We start from the raw sequence: 21,453 nt of genomic DNA on the forward strand, positions 1-21,453 counted from the left end.
GTACTTAAACTTCGATAGAACTACATAGAGTGACCTAGAGGTCAATTGTACTATAGATATCTCCTATAGGATTTTCAAACAATCAAGTAAAAGACATAATATCCAAAGGTCGAGAATTCCCCGAACTAAAGGGAACGCGCTAGCGTGGTTTGTTTTGGCGATCCCGCGGGTGTAAACAATTCCCCCAATTCCCCTCCTTGCATCTTACCTTCCCCTCTTAACTATCTTGAGGTTAGACGCGAACTTCACTTATCAGTTATCCAATATGTCAAACGGTCTTCCTTTTCTGAATAAGCTGCGCAAGCCAGAGCTGGCTGAAATTGCGGAGCAAACCGATCTGCAAGAGTATGTTTATCCTTTGTCGCGCACAGTCGCATCCCGCCAAAAAAGAGCGAAGAAGATCAACAGCTAATGACATTTTTGAAGTTATGATGACTATAACAAGGCTGAACTAATCGCTGCGCTGGACAAGCACCTCGTTGATAATCGCACGATCTTCTCTGGCGACAAGAAACTTGCCGAATTCTATTCACGCTTGTCAAGCACCACGCGTAGAGGATCACCCGTGAAGCGCGAACCCCGGGCTGATGTCTCTCCTGTGGCTGAGAAGAAAACTCCTGGTCGCCGGTCTACGAAGCCAAAGGAGGAGGAATCTGCGTAAGTCATTCACGCCCTAATGTCGCATGCGTAACGCGCTGTGATGACATCATGGCTTCCAAATGCTAATTCGCTGCGACAGTGAGTCGGACGATGCTGCTTTCAAAACCCCCGCCGCGAAGACCTCTGCCCCTGCTACACGCGCAACTCCGCGATCGGTGCGATCGGTACGATCCGTCGTTGAGTCGGCAAGTGCGCAATTTCCGCCATCTCCAGCTGTAGTGACCGACGCCATTGATCGGCAGACTACCAAGATGCGCGAGGGTTTAGAGCACGCCTGGACCGAATCCGGGTTCATTGAGCGCTCGCATGCGCTGCGCGCGACTCTGAGCAGCCTGAAGGCTATTGAGACGATTTTCGTGCTTGTGGAGGCTAGTTATGTCCTCTACGAGCTTGTCCCTCTTCGTTATCTCACGACCACTCCTGCCGTGCCCGCCGCGTATCTGCCCTCGTTCTCGATTAAGGTTCCTGATCTGTTTGTCCTGCTGACTGGCGCCTTCTGGGCGCCCTTCAGTTTGTGGTTTCTCACCAACCTGGGCCTGCCGTTAATCGCTGCTTACTTCTTCAACCTGAGCTGGCAGGCTGCTACTGGTGGCTCCCAGGGTCCTGCGCGCCGTACGCGCTCGGTTTCATCTCTCGCCAGCTTCGATCCCCTGTCCTTCAACATTGCCAAAGCTTTGCTGGTGTACAAGGTCTATGTCGACCAATTTGACTATGTCGATCTGTTCAGCAAATATGCCATCCAAAAGGTCAACTTCTCCATTCCTGGTCAGTACAGTGGTATGCTGACCGGGACCGCCATCGGTGTGATTGGAACTCTTTACGAGGCCATTCTGCGGCGCTCGTAGATGTGATTTTCCTGCGTCTGCCCCGGGCTCCATGCTTGGTCTAGTATTTGGCATTGCAAGGATATCGCACTATTGAAAGCTGGGCAAGGATAAATCTATCATTAGCTTAGTCTTTGGTATTACCTTTTCCCCTGTGCGATTCCGGTACATAACCCGGGTTCGCATTTCCTGTTTGATATGGATTCATCTTATGTGGTTGTTTCGTGATTTGCTTTTCTGGGTTTATGGGTCAAGTTTAGTGGGATATGCGACGATACGATATGCGATACTGTTGATTTTCTTCCGTTCTCTCTTCAGCCAAAGGTGGCGCCTGGGTTTGGGTTCTGGTCTTTCTTTTTAGGAGGTGCTTTTTTGACCTTTAATGACGTGTCTTGGCTGACTCTATACCGAATGAGCGATTATAGTAAATTTTGAAATTATTGATTGCCTTGGAATGAGTTGAATATCGTCTCCATTACCTCTTTAATCTTTGCGCCAGTTCCACAGTAAACAGTACGGGGACTGAAGCATTCACTTCAACCCTTTCTGCTCGAATGTGATTACTTGTAGATATTTGACCCCCGATCTCAGTGGGCCAGTCTTGCACATCCCACTCAAAGCCTTGAGTAGTGATAGTAGCCGGAGCAGACAGAGGAACGATGCCAACGTTCTCTTCAAAAAAGTATTTTGTTTTCTGTTCACCAGACTTGCCACTCCCGGACATTCCAGGGACTTCGGGCTGCGATTCAAGGGCCGAAGCAGCTGAGACGATATCTGCACGTCTCGTTGCGGGCGTATGGATGATATTCCGGCCTTTGTGCAAAACAAATGTGATGCTTTCCTCGGAGACTAGATAGAGACTTCCACCTGTAGCTAGCCTGGGAGTTTTGTCACCACCAGGATGGTCATTTGGGTCACTAGTACTGTGCTGGATTTCACGAAGCTCTCGTTGTGTTTCGGTCATCATGTACAGATGATGAATTTGGGAAAAGGCTTGATCAACACGACCACCGAGGCCGCCAAGAATGACGACTTCAAGTAATGACTCTGAGATTGTTTGAGAGGCAGAGCCTCGAGGTCGACGAGGAGATGCGATGATCTCGGATGCATGTGTATTGAGATATTTCAAGCATTTAGTGAAGTCCGTTGAATATTGATCTGGATCTTCCAAAATGGTAACTCCTAGCTTTTCATAATGCGAGCGTACCGCTGGATGAAGTGAGTCCAAGTCACCAACAATGACATTGGGAAGCTATAGCCCCGACGTTAGTTGATATACTAGGGTTTGAAAAGCTTGACCTGGCAGAAGCTTTATGCCAACACTCCAATATTCAACATCATACACTTGCACTACCGTGTCTTTTCAAAGGACCCAAAGGACCGATTAAGAGGACTTCACTTACTTCTGTTGACTCTTGCCCTTGGTTTTTTGTTAAATCGTACAGCCGATTGGCACCACCGTCGGCGCAAATAACGTAGCAAGCTATACAAATGGATAAGAAACTGCTGTGGTACTCTGAGACAGGCTAGGGAGAGAGAAAGGTCTAGTCCATCTCAAAGCTCACCATGTTCACTCAATACCTCATAGGCCCTCTCGTTGATTGGTTGGTTCAAGATCAACAGGGCGTACGGTGCTGGACTGCCTTCGGGATGGAAAAAGCGGCTTGGATGCCACTCCATATAGCTCATCAGGGTGGTAGAGTAAGAGATCCAGAATCAACCTTGGTGGATGAGGCAGAAAGTGTCGGAGAGTCGCGTGTGGTGCGACCCGCGCAAACGTGACTGGCTGACAATCATTCGAACCTCAGGCCGGAATCCACCTTCTCTTTCCACCAACTTCTCTATCTGCCGGCGCCAGCTTCTACCTCCCCTCCCCACGCCCCTTGGAGGTTCTCTGCGGTGTCAATTCCATTTAGACACAACTCTTCGCATCATGTTCCGTCCCGCTGTCCGAGCGCTTGCCCGCGCGCCTGCTGTCGCGGCCCGTAGCCCGGCGAACACCCGATTGATAAGCACTGGTCCGGCGCCAAAATCCAGAAGCTGGAAGAATACTGTTGTCCGCTTGGGATTGGCGGGTGGTGCTATCTACTACTATAACACCAGCAGTGTTTTCTCTGAGGAGCCTTCGTGTACGTGAAGTCGTTTTGCGCTTACTATCATGATCCTCGCCTGGTTCACCCGAGACCCTAGCATCTCAGAATTCGTCGCATTGTGAGCCAATGGTTTGTTGAATTCTTGTTAACGATGTACCATATTTCTAGTCTCCATCCTCGCTCATCTGCAAAAAGAAGATGCCCCGGCATCCTCCGAGACTCTCAACTCAATTACCCCCAAGATCCGGGAAGAGCGGGCGGCTGCCCAGGCTCTGGAAGGTGGTGTGAACCCTCAACAACTCGAGGAGGAGGCCGGACAGCAAGCCGCCTTCAACCCGGAGACCGGTGAGATCAACTGGGACTGCCCATGCCTTGGTGGTATGGCCCACGGCCCCTGTGGCGAGGACTTCAAGGCTGCATTCAGCTGTTTCGTGTATTCCGAGGAGGAGCCCAAGGGCATGGACTGCATCGACAAGTTCAAGTATGTTGCTCTCATCTGTCTTGCTAGGGTCATTCGTCCGTGCTAACACGTCTCTAGGGCTATGCAAGATTGCTTCCGCCAACACCCCGATGTTTACGGCGCCGAGTTGGAAGATGACGAGGTCGAGGGCGGTGCGCCCGCACAGGCACCTCCCGCTGGTGAGCAGGAGGCCCCCTCCACCCCCGAGGAAAAGCCCACCCAATTCCAGGAAGTCACCAGTGAGGTGAAGGCGGTTCCTGAAGTCAAGGCCGACTCGCTGGTTCCCAAGGCCTCACATGACGATGAGAAGTCCCAGGTTCAATTGGAGAAATAAGCTCACGTTGAACAACTGATATTCTCTCTTGACACCTTCCGAGGGGCAGGAGTTATTCTCTGTCTCCAGTTGTCCTCCCCCCAAGCAGGGGACTAGGATCGGGGTGTGTACTATACTAAAAATCTCTCTCCCTCGATATAATTGCTGCGCCTCTCCATGAAATCCCCAGCATATCCCATTCCCCCATTGCGCTCCTGTGTTGCTTGATCTTACCCCCGTTGTAACTTAGTGTATTGATGTGCCCCGTGTGCCTGACCGATTCAAGGGAAATAGAATAGACTTGTTGCATCATGAACTTCTATTTTTTTTTTTCTTCTAAATTTCATTTGCTTCAAGTTCATTCTAGCTCTCTCGCTCTAGGGGCAGGTTTGTAAATGTCCCTTGACCACTGACAAGATTCGCCGCGTGACTTGGGCGACATATATTCGTCTCGTCCTGCAGATCGGTATCTTGTCAGGGCAATACTCTAACAAAATATGATAGAACTTACAGGATTGATGATCGGGGTTCCGTTTCAGATTGGAGTGTAGAAAGCAGTGAGAGATAGAAGGAACTGGCCGCAATAACGCTACTGATCAATCTTTCGGACGATTCTTTTGCTGTGTCGGCTTGGATACAAGCTCCCATTCAGATACAGATCGAACTTCCGGCAGCGCCCCATCTTGAGCGGGCGTCATCGTCCAACCCCTTCAATCAGGAAGGAAGTTCAGATATATGTTCCGTCTTCACAATGCCAAGTCGGCCCGTCGTGAAGATATCAGTGTCAGAGCCTTCCACGCCGTCCTCAAAGACCGTGGGACTATACGGAGCACTTGATATCTTATATCAAAACGAATTTCACCATAAAACTTCATACAAGTCCGTATGCTCCAAGCCTAAGATATTTGTGATGTATCACAGGTGGCAGAAATACATAGGACTGCTACTATCAAACTGGAATAGCATCAGCTGCGGGCATGAATCCCTGCTTTTCCCCCTTGGTTCTGAATCCTTGACCGACTTAGGAATATATGTAGAACGGCCATGTTCAAATGGGATTGGAACATGGCCCGATATTTCAAATACTTCGAGAAAACAAAACCTAGAAATTGAAAGCTTGTTATGCCTTGGCTAGATCGTGGCGTGTCAGCCAAACCCCCACAAGGACATATCTCGGTCATAAATCGGAACTGCCGATTTCAAAGGGGGGGAAGCCTTTATAGTTATTGGCCGGAATGAACAGTAGAACAGTAGAACACCTAGTATATGTATCTATAAATAGGCTAGAGCAGTAGTCATCGTGGGAATAAGTAGGAAGTCTCATAGGAGGATTGATAACCAAAGAACTAGGGTCAAGGGGTGCTGCTGGGTCTAGATTAAACATGACTTAGGGCACTAATAGAGGGATATCCGGTCAGCCTAACCCCACAGGATATTCATCTTCGCCCATATGGTCTCTTTCTTGATTGGCACATTCTCGGGGTCATTTTCAGCCTCGTCCAATGCTTGACGGAGGGGCACCATCTGTAGAGGTATTATCTTCGTACGCCGAATCAATTTATAGCCTCCATAGGCAAGCAAAACAAGGGGAATATCTCTGCTTTGGTGTTAGTAATTATCCATTACTGGGCACTTATGAGGGCTCTTACAAATAGGATGACACGAAGGTGGCAGGGTCCCAGCTTCCACTGGTGAAGACTGTGAATCCTCCGGTCAACAAGAGGATAACACATGCGATTAGAGCAACCCAACTAGTATATCCTAAATGATGTTAGCTAGATAAACAAACCAAGTCAAAAGGATCCACGTACTAGTTATACTGTTGTGCCAAGGCAGCGTATGTGGTGAAATTCCCTGTTCCTTGAATGCTTGGAGCAAGCGAATATGGTTCAAGGCAATGGTGATCCACGAGACCAAAGTACCGGCGGCAGTCAAGTCCACAAACCAATAGAAGACCGTTGTTGCGCTGTTGGATACACACATGTAGGCCAAGAAGGAGAAAGCAACCTGCATTGCAACGCACATATATGGCACACCCCATTTATTGGTCTTGAGGAAAATCTTAGGAGCGTGGCCCTTGACTGCGAGACCGTACAATGTTCTTGTACCCGCCAGGATGCTTTGATTGGAAGAAGACCATGCAGATGTCAGGCATACAGCATTCACGATAGATGGAATGGCTCTGATGCCCGCATCACCAGCGGCAATAACAAAAGGACTCTGTGCCGCAGTTCCAGAATCGTCTTCGAGGCGAGGATCTGTGCTCGGCACCAACATGCCCACAATCAAGACCGCAGCGAGATAGAAGATAGTGACTCGTGCAAACACTCGCTTGCAAGCCTTGGGAATGTTTTGGCGAGGGTTCTTGGTCTCCGCAGCCGCCATGGCCAAAGACTCCACGCCAGCGAAAGAGTAAACGGCATTCGTCATCACAGCCCAGAAACCCAGAAATCGACCCCAGGACCCAGAAGCAATATACTCAACAAAAGGGCCCGGTTCTTTCCAGTAGTGAAAGCCCAATCGCGGTTTTCCTGGGATGCCGCCGAGATCGATGACCAAGCCCAGGATGACAACAAAGATGACCAGCAGGATTTTGAGAATTGCGAAGATGAATTCGATTTCACCATACACGCCAATGAACGAAACAGCGACAGCAACCGACACCACGATGAGGATGGTCACCCAAATCGCGGCGTTAATGTCAGTCCAGTATTGAATCAAAACCACGCTGGCGGAGATCTCGCTCGGTACACTGATGAAACATCCATAGACGACGTTCCAGCCGATTGCGAATGCCAGAGCTGGATCAACAAGAACTTCAGCATGACGAACAAATGAGCCCGTCACTGGAAGCAAGGCAGAGACCTCGCCAAGAGCGAATTGGATAGCGCAGACCACCAGACCGACAAAAGCGTAACCTAACAGGGCACCCAGTGGACCACCGGTAGCAATTGAACTACCGAGGCCGAGAAAAAGACCGGTACCCTAGTACGCAAGTGTCAGTGTATAAGCACCAATATCTAGATATTCAGATCTCCACATACAATCGCACCCGCAATAGCAATCATCTGAACATGCCGTTGCGACAATCCCCGCATCAGACCCAGCCGTTCATGCTGGGTGACAATGAGTCCATCGTCAGGGGTGATCTCTCCGGCATCAGAGTGTGGTGGGGGTTGATCTTCAACATCGTGTACGACGTATGGAGTTCCCTTATTCGAGGTCGGATCCTCAATAATCCCGGCCATGGTTGTCTAAAAAGATTTAAAAAATCTCCAAGAATCCCAAGGCAGAAAAGATTTCAGCGCTAAATCATTAAAGACGCCAATCACACCATCTAAGTGGTTGATGAGGGAAGCTATCTATTGTTTTGCTTATCTAGCTTGGACTTGCCAAAAGTGGGCTTGGTATATTATGTGGCGTAGATGCTCCTATACATGCAGAGAATTTATCACATTCGCTCAATGGCTGCATATCTGCAATATGCTGCATTCAAGTCTTGTACTATTGAAACACATACGAATAAAGAATGAGAGATGAAAAGTCATATAGAGCCGAGCCCCACCGTAATTGCTCATACTCGGAGATCTCCGGTTCTCTCCACTGATCCCTCTCCCTGTACCCTAATTGGCTAATCGTGTGCTGCTTCCCGCCATTAATGAATGACTGGTATAGGAGGCCAAAAGGTATTGGAACTGATTCCTGAGTCGTGCAAGTTCAACGTTCGAAAAACGGCGTTGCGTCACGGAAGAGGAAATAAGAAGGTGAAGATGCTCAACGCGATAACGATGGAAGCTTCCTGTTTTCACATCTTTCCGCCCTCTCTTACCCCCCTGGACCTGTGGTCCGGGATCTTGCCCTAGGCGCAAATTGGCCCAGAAACATCCATGTCAATAGGGAGGATATGTGGGAGAACTGTGTACGTGCATGAAGCAAGGAGGGTGAACAGATACAAGGTCATCCCGGAGGCATCAAGAGTACACCTCTGCGGTCGAGGAGTTAGATTGTGATCGGAAATCTCGGCGACTACATCAGGCTCCGGTGAGAGTCAATTGTGACGCCGGTATTTGGTCATTTAGACCAAGAGTCGCATTAAAGCAAAATCTCCTGGAGAAGCTTTTCTCGCGAAGGATCGCGAGAAGGTACTGCGGGTATGGGAAAGAGGGAGGCTTCCTCCCAATTCACAACATTCTTTTACCAGTTCACGTCGCTGAGCTGAAGTTTGCGTGATCGGAAGGCGGATCGGTTGGCACCTGGCTTTTCCAACCGTTGACTAGCTGGAATCCGCTTCTCGAAGGCTATATTGATCGGCTTAGCCAAGGCTGGGCATCTGAGAACGCTGCTGTACTTACTTTCGGTAGGCTCAGGTTCATTCGCCGCCTCATAGTTTAGGACAAGGCTCTTGATGCGTTGTTGCTCTTCACGATCCGCTTGCTGCTGACTCCGCATGGCGACAGCAAAGCTTGAGTCGGAGGGCATATCGATAGTGCGAGTCTATAGTAGGTCAGTGCCATAGCCAACAGCAGATTCTCGGGGTCGTCTGTTCGAACCTGTTGCTTATTGCCTTTCTTCGTCATTAAGGAAAAAGCCATGGTCTTGGGAGCCACCGGAAGAGCTGGAATGGGCTCCGGAGATTCAGGGGATTCATTGCTTGTCGCTTCTCGAGCAGGGCGCTTCATAGGCAGGGGGATATCAAAGATCGCCTTGCGTTCAAATTTTCTAGAATCCATGCTCTCGGCCATCATTTTCTCGAACTCTCGGTCAAAGTCGGCCTCAACTTCTGGGTCCCGTTCCTCTTCCTGTCGTGTGACGACAATTTGTTCATCCTCCGAGTCAGTTTCGTGATCCATCTCCAACTCCGGGTTCGGTCCAGATGCCTGTGGTCTAGTTAGAAACTGTCATTATCTTCGAGCAAGTGATGTTTAGAAAAGTCACCTCGGCTTCATCGCTCGACTCTCCCTCATCCTCAATATCGTGAATTGCATCTTCCTCAAGACCCATTTCAGAGGAGCTGCTCTCCGCATCATCTTCATCAGCGTCGATGGGTCTCTCCGAATCTGGAACGTTGTAGTTTAGAGCAACAGCTTCGCTGAAAATTCGAGTTGCCTCTTCGAGATCGGTGGCTAGCTTCCATTGGGGCCGGAGAGAAGAGTAAGTGTCCTGAACTAGAAAATCAACATCCATGGGTAGTGGGTCTTTGGTGAAGAGGTAGTATTGAAAAAAAGTCATGAAGAAGTCGAGCTTCTTCTTGGCAGAGCCCCGGTCAAAGCAGTGACCACAGGTGTCCAGCAGCGTGCAAGCAAGACGAACTCGAAAATAGTCGTCGGGTTGATCCAGCGCAATTATACGTCCAGGCATGGGGGTTCCGCCTTCATGGCCAAAGGTGACGATGCGGTAGAGCGTATCAAAGATGACCGGGGAGTCAATCATCTTGTAGTTGTAAAGTTCACCCAAGTACTTGACTTCGGCAATGCGCTTCTGGTTAAACTTGAAGTCATTCTGCTCCAACCCGAGGGTTATTTGCTCCAGAACATTGTCTACAACGCCGATGACAAAGTCCTGGTGATACCGGTACAGAGCGCTGACAAGGATTGCCAGAAGATGAATGCTCCCGTATTTTACTTTGACTGGTTTGCTAAAGACACGCTCCAGGATATCAACAACTTCCTGCTCCTCCCAGTGAAGTTTGCGGATAGACTTCAAGATCTTAGTGTAGTTGCGCTTGTTCATATCCAGGTAGATCAACCGACGAATGTACTGCTCCATTGGCGTGCGTTCCTTTTGCTGAATGGCAGGTCGCGGTGGCGGATCAACATAGTAGATGGCATTTTCAATTACCATGCGTTCATTTTGAGCCAAATGCTGGACGGTCTTCTTCCGGCTTAGTGTCTCTAAGAACGAAGCCATCCTGGGTGCTGTCTCTGGATTGCGCAGCAGATAACGACCACAGTTCTCCAAAAGGTTGCCAATGATCTCTATGTTCATGCGCGAAAAGTCATCGAGTGAGACTTTGAAACAGTGGAAGATGATATGCTCCGGCACAACGCCGAACTTGGTCAGTTCAGCAAGGTATCGCACATTACCCATGCGCACTTGGCCGAGGAATTCCTTTGACTTTCGCCGCTGCAGACTCCGAAACTCCTCATCAAGGTAAGTTGTCAGTCCCTGTGGGATATCTGGCAAATACTGGCCCAGAGTGGCAACTAAACGAGAGTACAGCGGCAAGAGATCAATTCGGCCTTTGGGAATATCCGAGACAGCCCTTACGAGCCTGTTCCGAGATGCTTTCGAATTGACGAAGCAGAAGTCTAGAGCGAATTGATCGACCTGATCTTTGCTCTGCAGTTCCGGGAGCTTTCCAAGCAGAGAATCGACCTGCGCACCCACAGTCTTGCTGGCAATTGTCATTGATTGGTCTTCCAGCTCTGCCGCAGACTTATCCTCCGAAAATTCGGTCTTCTCTGCAACGGATTCATTGAGAGAGTCTCCGTCCTTTTTCTTGCCAGTCTCCTCAGTCTCGCCCTTCTTCTTCTTGCCATCCTCGAGCAAAACCGCAGGAACCTTTCCTTTCAAGTCGACTAAGTTTTCGTAAAACCGTCTCTCCTCCTCATCTTCCCAGATACCAGCACCTTCAGCCTGTCCACGGAGATAGTCTGTAGTTTTTACAAGACCAATACCGCCACTAGATGCAGAATCGTTGGCCTCTTTTTCGGCCAGATCCGGCATTTCAACCCCCAAAGCCTCGCACAACACCTGTGTGTTGGTGACGAGCTTTTCGAGGGACTTTGACTGTTTTTCAAAGTTGGACTGACGGTCTTCGAAGATCTCGCCACTCTTGACATATGCCTCAGCGTTTCGGCGGCTCTGCAAGGCCAGCGCCCTTTGGTCGCGAACAACATGCGCCTTGACGTCATCCAGGTAACGATTCATGATATTCTTGAACCGCTGTTGGACCTTCTCCGAGATAAGTGGTGGATCAGCTTCAGCAGCGGCTTCACTGCTCTCCTGCATGGTCTCCTGCTTCGAGTTGGGCGCCGTGGTTGTAACACCATCCGCTTCCACAAATTTTCGGCCTTCGTCGGTCAGTGTCGTTCCTAGGATGTCCCAGCTGAAGCTCTTCACAAAGAGAACGGCGAGCGGTAGATTGGTATGGTCCCGGTCATGACCTAAAAGCTCCTTCAAAACTTCCAGCGGGAATGGTTCTGCCTGCTTGTCCTGGTCCTTCACGGCTGGTATCTTCGACTTGAGCGGGGTGTCCGACTGCTTGCCTCCGATCCCAACCACCCCATCTTTGCTCTTCGTGCCCAAGTCCTCCGGCCGTTCGACGTCATCCAATGTTTTCAGAACAGATACGAGCCATAATTCTGTGACGACGCGCAGGAGGACTCGGTGTCGCGATAACCGTTCCTTTTCCTCCCGCTCACGATACTCCTGGGGAAGAGCCTTAAGAGATGCCTTGTCGGGGGAACTCAAGCCACGGCCAAGCAGCCACCCTATCTGCCGGGTGAATTCTGCCGGGCCAAATCGCTGATGTAGAGCGCAGACGATCTCGACGCCAACGGCAATCTCCCCGGGCGACTTGAGTTTACACACACCTTCATAGCAGGCGGTGATGATCTCGGACAGATATTTATGGAGGGACAAGGTGCGAATGTCGGACAAGAAGGTCGATAGGGAGGAAGCGCTGATACCGGTGCGGAGACGTTTGATAAAGGCAGTGTTCTTCTTGAGGGCTGAGTCGAGGGACTTGCTAACTGGGAATACATCTATGGGAAGATCGTCAGAAACCAGGCGCTCCAATGAAATAAGCGCGCGGGGATAGTACCATTTTCACCAGCCCATGCCCTCTCATTCAGGTCACGAAGCTCCCCTGTGAGATCGTCAGTACCGGTCGGAGTATAGGTAGAAATCCAGGCATACTTTTCTTCTGGCGTTCCATAGCCATGTAGGTGTTGGTGGGGGTCTCAGGTATCGGGTCCTCTCAGAGTTTCTGAAAGGAAAGTGAGGTGACCTGACCGCCACATTGAGTCAGGAGAGCAATGGACGTGGGGATTCGAAGTGAAGCTCCTTGTGCGGGAGAAGCGGGCTCCCAAGGCGGTGCGGAGGTGCGACTTTTTGCGGATCCACAAGTGCGGGACTGGGTGTGTTCTCATACAATGAAAGAAGCTTCTATCACAATACAAAGGCTCCTATACTCTGGATGATATAAAATTTCTCAATGCAAAGTTCCTTCACTTCATTCAATTACAATACAATTTGATAAAATCTCAACCCATCCACCTTAATTCCAATCTACCGAGTCACTCAACGAGTCGACGTATATCAAGACCCCAAAATGACTTTTGCAAAGAACAACAGCGACTCGCTAACCACTCAACTGCATTTGTGTTCATGACCTTCCTCAGAAAATCCCGTCTCGGTCCCCTCCTGCACACCTAGTAATCTCTCCTGCAGCTCATGTTTGCGATCTTGATGACTCCAGCTTTGTCGACGGTCAAATTTTGGCTCCCATGGCTGATCAGATACAGGATCCTGGGTGGAATGGGAGATCTCGGACTCTTCGCTAGAGATAACGGGTGGTGAAGAAACCCCTTGTTCTCTGGTTCGATCTGGGTATGATGTTTGGTGCGTAGTAGATTGCATCATGGCTCTGTGTTGTAGGTGGAAGCCTTGTGAGGAAATGATAAAGTGCTTAATAGGACTGACAAATAATTTCAGTCAATACGGACATAAGAAGGGATCAAGTGAGTTTATAAATGCGGGGTCTGACGTCTGGTGGCGACTGGTTACCGTTACTGGATACTACCATATACGGGGTTCTTGGCCATAGAATGTACAGCTATCACCCTTTACGGTAACCATGTTGATGAATTGATCCCCAATGTTCCTATGTTTCTACTAATGGCCAGCTTACAGATTGGATAACAGCATTAACTATACTTTTTGATACACTCAGCAAGCTAGAACGTACAAGTCATGACAGCTCGAAAGGCAAAGAAAACCACACGGATAAAACAATAAGGTACATGGTTGACTGCAGGTGGTGCTGATGATATAAGCACACGGAGCAAGTCATCAGAGACGAATATCAGGGGAAACAGCCGTTGAGATCAGGGAACCATCACACATAACATTCCTCAGAATGGACGCAAAAGGAATCACACACTGCGATATGCCCTTCGTGCTGAAACAACGAACAAAAAAAATAAAGAGATAAAGGCTAGGTTAAAATCAGGGTATGCCTCACGCCACGCTATGCAAGTCACCTAACATCTAAGGGGTGACCAAGAACACTTCAAATATGTACTGAGAAAGCCTATCCAGCGATGGAAAGGCCAAAAGAGACCGATAATCTATTTGGGCTTGCGCCAGAAGTATTGCTGTGCAACGTCAGTCGAAAGTTTGTGAAGAAAGGAAAGAGTGACAAACCTTGTGTTGCTTACGGCAGTTGCGAAGACCGGGTTTCCGCAAGTTATTCACCACCGTCTCGCGGCGCATGTCATCATCGTCGTCATCTGGCACATAGTAGAACTCGCTTTCAAGGGGCTTGCCAGCGGCATCCTTGCCTTCACGAGCAACCTTGCCAATACATTTGGTGGTTTCGAGGATGAACCGAATCTCCGCGCGAGATGGACCGGAGCCACTTGCACTGGATCTCCAGAACGAAGGAGGAAGATTGTTCAAGATGGTCGAGAAGGGCGTGGAGGAGAGGCGTGAGAAGGCCAGTTGGTTTACGGCGTGGTTGCGAACCCGCTCGAAGCCCTCCTCCTCCTGCTGAGATCTTTCTTTGATGGGTGTGGCCTCGCTATTCTCACGGGTCTCCGGGACCTTGGCGGATTGTCTTGGGGAGAGAGTGGGCTGGAGGGGTTGGGCCGGCAGCAAGCTGCGTGGCGGCCTTGCAGAGCGAATGGGCGACTCGTCGGCACGGAATGCAGCCAAACGAGGAAGCAGATTATCGCCGAAGGGGCCAAAGGAGTGCACAATAGGATCATTTTCTTCATCATTGTCCGAGTCCTCATCGGGTCTACTCAGGTCACTCTGGAGAATAGCACTGGCACGTCGAGCGCTTTGCGAAGTGAGACCAATAACAGTATTGTGACGTTTCAGAGGAGACGGGCCATCTTCATAAACCACAACAGCAGCACGAGAACGAGAGGGTGTGAAGATAGGGGACGATGGGGGCAGAGTTCGTTGCACGGCGGGCGACGGCGAGACGGGAGAAGCCAGTCGTTGATTCTGGGGGAAAGGACTATCCTGCAACGCCCTACGAGAATGTGTTTTCTGAGTTGGCGTGCCTTCTTCGTCCCAGGTTTGTTCCGAGTCGGTGGATGGGCAGTCCTTTCTATCAGCTTCATTACGAGGCCATTGCACCAAAACCCGAGCTTCATGCACATCAATCATGATATCCGCATCCTTGATATCCGAGGTAAATGTCTTGCCCTTGGCCAAATCATACTTCTTGCCCTGGCAGTGTATTTTGATCCCATTCCAGCCAATGCACATAATCTCAACTCTATCCCGGTCGAAGGGATTTGGTGCGGGTTTATAAGTTGCCTTGACGTGAACGCGAGAGATCATTCGACTGGCAGCAAGTTGATGGTGGCACGAGGCACTTGATCGACCCATGAGAATAGGCTCTCCATTTTCAGGCAGCATGAGGGTGGGCACAGCGGACAAGGGAGTACGTTCGGAGGCGGCAGAGAAGGTACGACGCGTCGAGGGATGGGCAGCAGCAATTCCTGGTGGAGAAGACGACATTATATGGGTTGACGATGTCGGGACCGGGGTGGGATAGGTGACAGCTGGTTCGCGTGCCACACGCTTCTGGGGCCGGGGAAGAGAGGGGGATGAGCTCAAGGGTTCGAAGGCAGGCAACAAAGACGCCGGACGCTTCACACCAGCGGCCGGGCCCAAAGACATCCTTGACGGTGATGAATCCATGATGCTTCAGGAAGTGACCAAGCCACACGAGCTCCCTTTTTTTTTTTAATCTTAAGACGAGAGGCGAGTCAAGCTCAAGGACTCGCGTCACCGCGTAACCTAGAGCAAGGCGTGGGTAAAGTAATAATTGGAAGGAAATGAAAGAGAAGCAAGAGAGCTCTCCTCGAGAGAAAGATTGGGGACGTGAAAAGGGGAGGGGAAGAGAGGAGAAGAGGCCTGGGAGGAAAAGGTGAAGAAAGGTGTGTGGTGGAATGCACTGGGGCCGGAGGGTCTTCGCCCAGCGCGGAAATGCACGCTTACAGCCCGAGACGCGTTCGATAGGCGCCGACGAGGCTTCACAGCTCCACTATGCCCTCGCGATCACAATCAGAAAGTACCACACATAATTCCCAGTAAAATCTTATCGTTTCTGTAAGTCAATTGAGAAGGCGCGTGAGATCAAATCCTCTAAGTTTTGTTTGGTCGTGATCGTTGATCTATACATGAAATCTGACAAAGCGCGTCCGCGTCTGAAGTCACGTGTAAGTGGAGCGTGACAGGCACGCGAGTCGGAGTATGACAGAATGGTATTTACCAGATACGACCTGGCATTTGACGATCTCAGAATGAACTCTTCTGTAGTGAAAATATGGAGAAATTAAATCAATATTATCATGCCGTACCTATCAACATGTCTAGGTGTTATCCTCGTAACTGCAATTGAGGACTACAGCAGACCGAAAATGATGACTATGAAGGCAACTTCAGTTTCAAGAGCCAAATAAAATCAAAGACTAGATTATGCAGACTCCTTACAGGTTCTGTTTGGTTTGGGGGGGGGGGGGGGGGGGGGGCAAGTACTGACGCGCTAACTCGATTTTTTTTTCTTCGCGGGGCATACACCGCGCATGAATACTTGTAAGGTTACACCCATTATCGGACCAGGCAATACCAGGCTTTCAAATGATACCAATATTGATATTGTTAATTACTATATCGGCAGGTTTGCGATTGTCAATCAAGTTATTGATTTTGTATTAAGCAGGTGTTTCATAAAAATGCACAACTAGTGTTTTGAGGTTTTCAAGACAGTAAAGCCCGTCAAGATACCACACTTACCAACAATTTGGGGATCCCACTTGAAAGCTGATTATGAGAATCTGTACTAAACTGGACTTGGTTTCCTTGGGATACACATGGTACCTAATTCATTTCCAGTCTGGATAGACTCAGCCTTGAACTTGAACATTATCAATTCCTTTTCTTGATAATGCCTTTTGTCTGATTTGAAGATCAACTCCTACGATCATTAAGGTTTCAAAATCTACAGTTGACAGATTTGCCATATGGACTAATCATTGCAAGGGGGAGGGAATGCTATAAGCGCCACTTTCCTCATCTATGCACCAACTCACTCCGAAGTGTGTGCGGACGAACATTGTGTACGGCCGACCCTCGAAAACGAAGAATGCCAATATTACCGGACCTATTTTCTTGGAACCGAGGCTGGTTTTTCTTTTTATGTAGTGTGTAGATCGGAGGCTGGTGACCACTGACAGCGATCGTGACCGAGCAACGATGAGGAATGATGCAATACCGTAGATATGACGCCAAGTGTGATCGGATAAATCACATTCCACAAAGGATCAAATCAAGAATATGTGTTACCCTGGAGATATCAAGAATATGATGTATTGCCAGGGTGAACACAACGCATATAGCTGAAAGGCTGGAGATGATATTTATCTTGGCAGCCTGCGATGAGGTCTTCCAGATGCCCCACATTTCTGGAAGTACAGCTAGCTGGACATGGGAGTAGAAGAAGCATTTGTAAAATCTTGTAGCTCAAAATCTAATAGAACTGAAGGATGAAAATTCGTAGCGCGTTTGGAATATCTGGGCATATCCAAGGGCATTCACAGTTCGCTCATCACTCGATGTCGGCGTCATATTTTCGCTATAGCTTTGCAGCCTGCTGCAATATGAACCCACAGACGTCACAGTAAACACCAGCCTCTTCAATCAGAGTGAAGTCTTGAACGGAAATAATCAGAGAAAAGAACAGGACACGCATTGCAGGTCAAACAGTGTTAAGACAAGAAGGGAGTTTGTGATCAAGATTGGTTGCACTTGTAGTACAGAAGTAGATCTAACCGGTAACTTTCCACGAGCGGACTCAAGGAATATCGGTCGGAGTGAAGAAAGAAAAAGTAACAAAGATTGAATTTCCCCCCAAGATAACACACATCAAGGCACAGGTTTGAAAAAAAAAATGTAAGATACACAGAAGAAAGCAACCCTTCAAGTGACAAACCATGATATGGACAGTAGTACTGGAAAAGGCGAGCCAAGGGAGACCCTTGGACACACCTCCGCAGCGCGGTTTGATTGAAGAAGAGAAAGGACTCGTCCAAAGCGGTAACACTTTGCATATATTGGAATAGAAAAATGCAAGCGGATATAGAGCGCTTACTCGTACAGAACGTAGTAGGCGCTGCCGGAGGAGAAGCCGACCTAAAGGGTTGGTTATTAGTACAAAAGTCTCGGTGAATGATGCAAAATGACTTACAGTGCAACCGTTGGTGGAGCTGTCGATCAAGCCATCGCTGTTGTAGAAGTTTCCAGCACCGTCGTAGCGGCACTCATCACTCAGGTTGTCACCAACAATCTTGACCTTGAAGTCAAGGTCAGCATCGGTGGTAGGCTCGTTCTTGAACATAGACAGGTAAGTGGTGCCATCAGTGTAGCCAACACCGAAGTTCATGGGGGCCCAGTTGCCCATGTTCTCAGAGCTGCTGCCCCACTGGCAACCATCCTCAGTTGAAACACCCTTGTTGTTCACGTAGTACTGAGCAGAGGTGGACTTGCCCTCCCACTTGAAGTAGGTAGCGCTGTTGGGGCAGGTCAGGTCGTGAGTATTACCGGAGGTGGCAGCCAGAGGGATAGTCTCGGACTCAGTACCGGGGTAGTCGGTACGGCAAATAGCAACATCCTCGCCCAGCTCGTTGCGAACCTGAACACCACCAGTACCCTCGATGCAAAGAGTCTTGCCCAACTCAGTGTTGGTGAGATACAGCTTGCCATTGGTACACTTAAGACCACCAATGGACTGACCGGTGGAGCCTTGGGTCGATGGCCACTGGTTCTTTTGGTAACCGGCAGGGCAAGCGTAGGAGCACACGGCTCCGCTAGTGCAGCTGTCGCCGCTAACCGCGGTGACAATATCACTGATAATCTCGTCAACAAGAGTGAGATACTGGATACCGGACCAACCACCGATGCCGAGGTAGTCGAGAGCAACGGCACCGTAAGCGGAGGGGAACTCGGAGCAGTCGATCTCTCCATCGGGGAATTCAGCGGTGATTCCAGTGGCACCAGAGCTGGCGCTGGAGGTGGTAGCAGCAACGGCGGAGGAGCTGGAAGAGCTGGAGATCACGATGCTACTGGTGCTGGAGCTGAAGCTGGAAGTAGAGCTGGAGGACGAACTGGAAGACGAGCTAGAGATGACCGCGGAGGTCTGGACAAGCACCTCGGGAGTGTAGGTCGAGGTGGGGGTCGGAGTCGAGGTCGAGGTCGAAGTAGGAGTGGGAGCGGAGGTGCTGACGGAGGTGCTAGTCGCGCAGGCTGCGGAAACAGCATCACCGAGCCACTCCAGCTCGTGGTCCGCGAGACCCTCGCAAGCGGCCGCAAGGCTGATCTTCTCGGGCTCACCGGTCTGCTCATTCATGACAACGAACTGGTAAGCGACAGGGCCAGTGGCAACGGCAGTCTCAACCTCAGTCTCGACAGCACGCTTGTGGAAGTGGGCGTGGCCGTGGTGACCGTGGGCGGCCACCAGGGAACCCGCCGAGGCCAGGGACAGCGCAACGGAGTTGAACTTCATTGCGATTCGAGAAGCGTTTCAAATGTGGATCTGTCAGAATCAGTCAGTTAGTGGGATCATTTCTATGGCCTTTCGAAGCGAGATGTGTGAATGCACTGGCGAACACAGTAGTCATCGCAAGTCCCATATCTACTCCCGGACGTCCATTGCATTGAAGCACTCGAGCCTGCGCCACCAGTACATTCACTTGGGACTCCATTGGCTTTTCTTCCCATATATTCCTGCTTTTCCCCAATGCGACTATCCTCCCGGGAGCGATGCCATCACAGTGTTCTGATCGAAGATTCGCACGTACATAAAAATCACGGCAGGTCGCGCGCTGTCGTAGGGAATATAAGACCAAAGTCGTTGAGGGCGAAGAAAGAGCGACGGGAGATTCCTGGTAACAAATGAATGTGATAGAGAGAACGAATCCCTCAGGTCGGATAGGAATACACAGGGTGCTAGAAGGAAGTGTAGGAGGGAGGGGGGGGGGAAACGAGGGTAGTAAAACCCCAGGGGGAGCACGGGTTTACATCAATACACGATTACACCCTTGGCTCCACTCAGTCCATGCACTGTAAAAAAGGGGCTTTGCTTTTGATGCCAAGTGGACCGGGCTGTTCATTTCATTTTCTTTGATTTTTTGCCCCTCTATAATACCGTTCGAGTTCTCCCAAGAAGTCTCGACTCTGGTCTTCCTGCTTGGCATGTGTTTTTTTTTTTTTTTTTTGGCCCCTTCTCCTGCTCTTATCGTACCATGTATTTTGTACCTAGAATCCACATCTAGCAGTGGGGCAGATGTTCAGATAATTTCGTCTTTGTTTACTTATGCAACGTGAAATTGCCCATCATCAGGGGTTGACCAATCATAATGCGGAACCACAATCTGCCAGGGGAAATGATGCTCAGGTACACCAATCAGCATCCCCTGCGGCCAATCCAAATACCTGGCGTATCCATGGGTACCAGGCATTTTCTTCCTTTCTTGAAATTAAATTACCTAGTCCACTCCTTGGCTATTGAACCTTGGCTCTTCGTTTCGTGCTGTCCGAAAGATCCTCAAGCCAAGACACCGTTACGGACTTTAACCCATGCGCCGCAAGTTTAATTTTGCACTGGTGATCGCACGCCAGGGGTATTCTCCCCTCACCTTCGGGTTCCAGCAGGGGGTAATTAAACCACCATCTCCCACCTAAATTTCGGTTCGATTTGGACCTGGTCTCCAGCCCCGTAATCCCTGGATCGCTGTTCGTCATGCTAGTCCAGGAACGGTAGACTCCAAGAGTCTTTATAGGCCAAAGATGACGACTCCGCGAACGGTTTAATTAAATGCCCAGCCTTGTCCAAGCTCCTGACCGCTCGACCTGAGCACCCAGCAGGTTCATGCCCATCTGAGCTTTCAATCCGTTCAGACTGGTAGATGGCGATAAGCGTCCTACATGTCAATTTCGATCCGCAGTAATCTTAGTTGACCGCGTCATAGCCTCCTTGACGGGCCAAATGGGTAATACACTAGAGCGGTAAATACACCGTACTCGTCGGCTTTACTGCTTTCTGGGGTCGTGACACGCGCTTGGCAGTCAAATCAACATGCTTCTCTGCGTGACCCCAATCACTTAGTTATGTCTCACCTAATTTCACTAGCAGATATATATGCTAGTATATATAAGAAGTGAGTCTATTCACCATTAGTGACATTGTATCAGCTTAAAGTGTTGCACAAGTGTCCTATACATTCTCCCTGGAGCTTCCATATCTGCTGCACCCGAGACCCCTTACCCCCTGAATCAGGTACCGAACTCCCTGGGGGTCTGATCTGGGGCCGTGTGGGCTGGATGCTTGCGTGGCACGCTGTACTAGCGTTCTTTAGCACCTTTCGTTCTCCATGGATCAGGGCCAGCGGGCCCAAAGGGGCGGAGATCGGACTTTAAAGGAGCCACAATTAATATCGACTGACCGGTTCTAGCTTGACTGCCCCGGATGGCTTTCAAACCTAATGGGTCAGGTACGTTTACTTGAGCTCACTTATACGGTGTGCACGTGCGTAGCTTACAGCTTTTCGGCTAACCTCATCTCGCTCGGTGGTTTTGGGAGATCTGCATCTAAACCGATAACATGCAGCAGCTCTGTGGTCCGGGTGTGGCAGTATTTTCAAGAAAATTCAAAAGTTAATCCATTGCAAGTAGACCTTGGCATACTTGGCTTGTTGATTGGAGGTATACGCGCGAGGCCAATTATGGCCCGGAGGGCCGCTATTAATAGTAAGCGAAGCCGCAGCGCCTATTTTCCCCTCGTGGCTGTCAACGGAGTTGGAGTCG

General features: G+C 49.7%; 7 protein-coding genes across 7 annotated transcripts; 2 read left to right on the forward strand and 5 right to left on the reverse strand.

Moving 5' to 3' along the window:
- Positions 1–217: 217 nt before the first annotated feature.
- N7503_010974 (uncharacterized protein) lies at positions 218–1,505 on the forward strand (the record flags this gene model as incomplete). Its single annotated transcript, XM_057070520.1, has 3 exons — positions 218–345; positions 427–657; positions 740–1,505. The coding sequence occupies exons 1-3, from the start codon at positions 266–268 to the stop codon at positions 1,503–1,505; spliced, it is 1,077 nt and encodes a 358-aa protein (XP_056917131.1). The 5' UTR covers positions 218–265.
- A 454-nt stretch (positions 1,506–1,959) lies between these two features.
- Positions 1,960–3,173, reverse strand: N7503_010975 (thiamine diphosphokinase; the record flags this gene model as incomplete). Its single annotated transcript, XM_057070521.1, has 3 exons — positions 1,960–2,736; positions 2,888–2,967; positions 3,050–3,173. 3 exons carry the CDS (start codon positions 3,171–3,173, stop codon positions 1,960–1,962), a joined length of 981 nt encoding a protein of 326 aa, XP_056917132.1.
- Positions 3,174–3,417: 244 nt separating this feature from the next.
- On the forward strand, positions 3,418–4,371 carry N7503_010976 (coiled-coil-helix-coiled-coil-helix domain-containing protein; the record flags this gene model as incomplete). Its single annotated transcript, XM_057070522.1, has 3 exons — positions 3,418–3,613; positions 3,746–4,058; positions 4,116–4,371. 3 exons carry the CDS (start codon positions 3,418–3,420, stop codon positions 4,369–4,371), a joined length of 765 nt encoding a protein of 254 aa, XP_056917133.1.
- Positions 4,372–5,769: 1,398 nt separating this feature from the next.
- On the reverse strand, positions 5,770–7,598 carry N7503_010977 (Amino acid/polyamine transporter I; the record flags this gene model as incomplete). The annotated part of the gene is made up of 4 exons (XM_057070523.1): positions 5,770–5,947; positions 6,000–6,111; positions 6,162–7,335; positions 7,395–7,598. 4 exons carry the CDS (start codon positions 7,596–7,598, stop codon positions 5,770–5,772), a joined length of 1,668 nt encoding a protein of 555 aa, XP_056917134.1.
- An 873-nt stretch (positions 7,599–8,471) lies between these two features.
- On the reverse strand, positions 8,472–12,442 carry N7503_010978 (regulator of nonsense transcripts 2). The gene is made up of 6 exons (XM_057070524.1): positions 12,271–12,442; positions 12,176–12,220; positions 9,286–12,116; positions 8,901–9,227; positions 8,703–8,844; positions 8,472–8,648 (listed from the first exon to the last, which is right to left on the reverse strand). Exons 1-6 carry the CDS (start codon positions 12,293–12,295, stop codon positions 8,545–8,547), a joined length of 3,474 nt encoding a protein of 1,157 aa, XP_056917135.1. The 5' UTR covers positions 12,296–12,442; the 3' UTR covers positions 8,472–8,544.
- Positions 12,443–13,563: 1,121 nt separating this feature from the next.
- Positions 13,564–15,361, reverse strand: fhdA (putative transcription factor Tos4). The gene is made up of 2 exons (XM_057070525.1): positions 13,780–15,361; positions 13,564–13,730 (listed from the first exon to the last, which is right to left on the reverse strand). Exons 1-2 carry the CDS (start codon positions 15,289–15,291, stop codon positions 13,704–13,706), a joined length of 1,539 nt encoding a protein of 512 aa, XP_056917136.1. The 5' UTR covers positions 15,292–15,361; the 3' UTR covers positions 13,564–13,703.
- Positions 15,362–17,739: 2,378 nt separating this feature from the next.
- On the reverse strand, positions 17,740–19,153 carry sun1 (SUN family protein UTH1; the record flags this gene model as incomplete). The annotated part of the gene is made up of 2 exons (XM_057070526.1): positions 17,740–17,784; positions 17,840–19,153. The coding sequence occupies 2 exons, from the start codon at positions 19,151–19,153 to the stop codon at positions 17,740–17,742; spliced, it is 1,359 nt and encodes a 452-aa protein (XP_056917137.1).
- Positions 19,154–21,453: the final 2,300 nt, after the last annotated feature.

The sequence above is a fragment of the Penicillium pulvis genome (assembly GCF_028828015.1).
Source record: "Penicillium pulvis strain IBT 33274 chromosome Unknown scaffold_8_segment0_segment0, whole genome shotgun sequence".
Taxonomy (NCBI): domain Eukaryota; kingdom Fungi; phylum Ascomycota; class Eurotiomycetes; order Eurotiales; family Aspergillaceae; genus Penicillium; species Penicillium pulvis.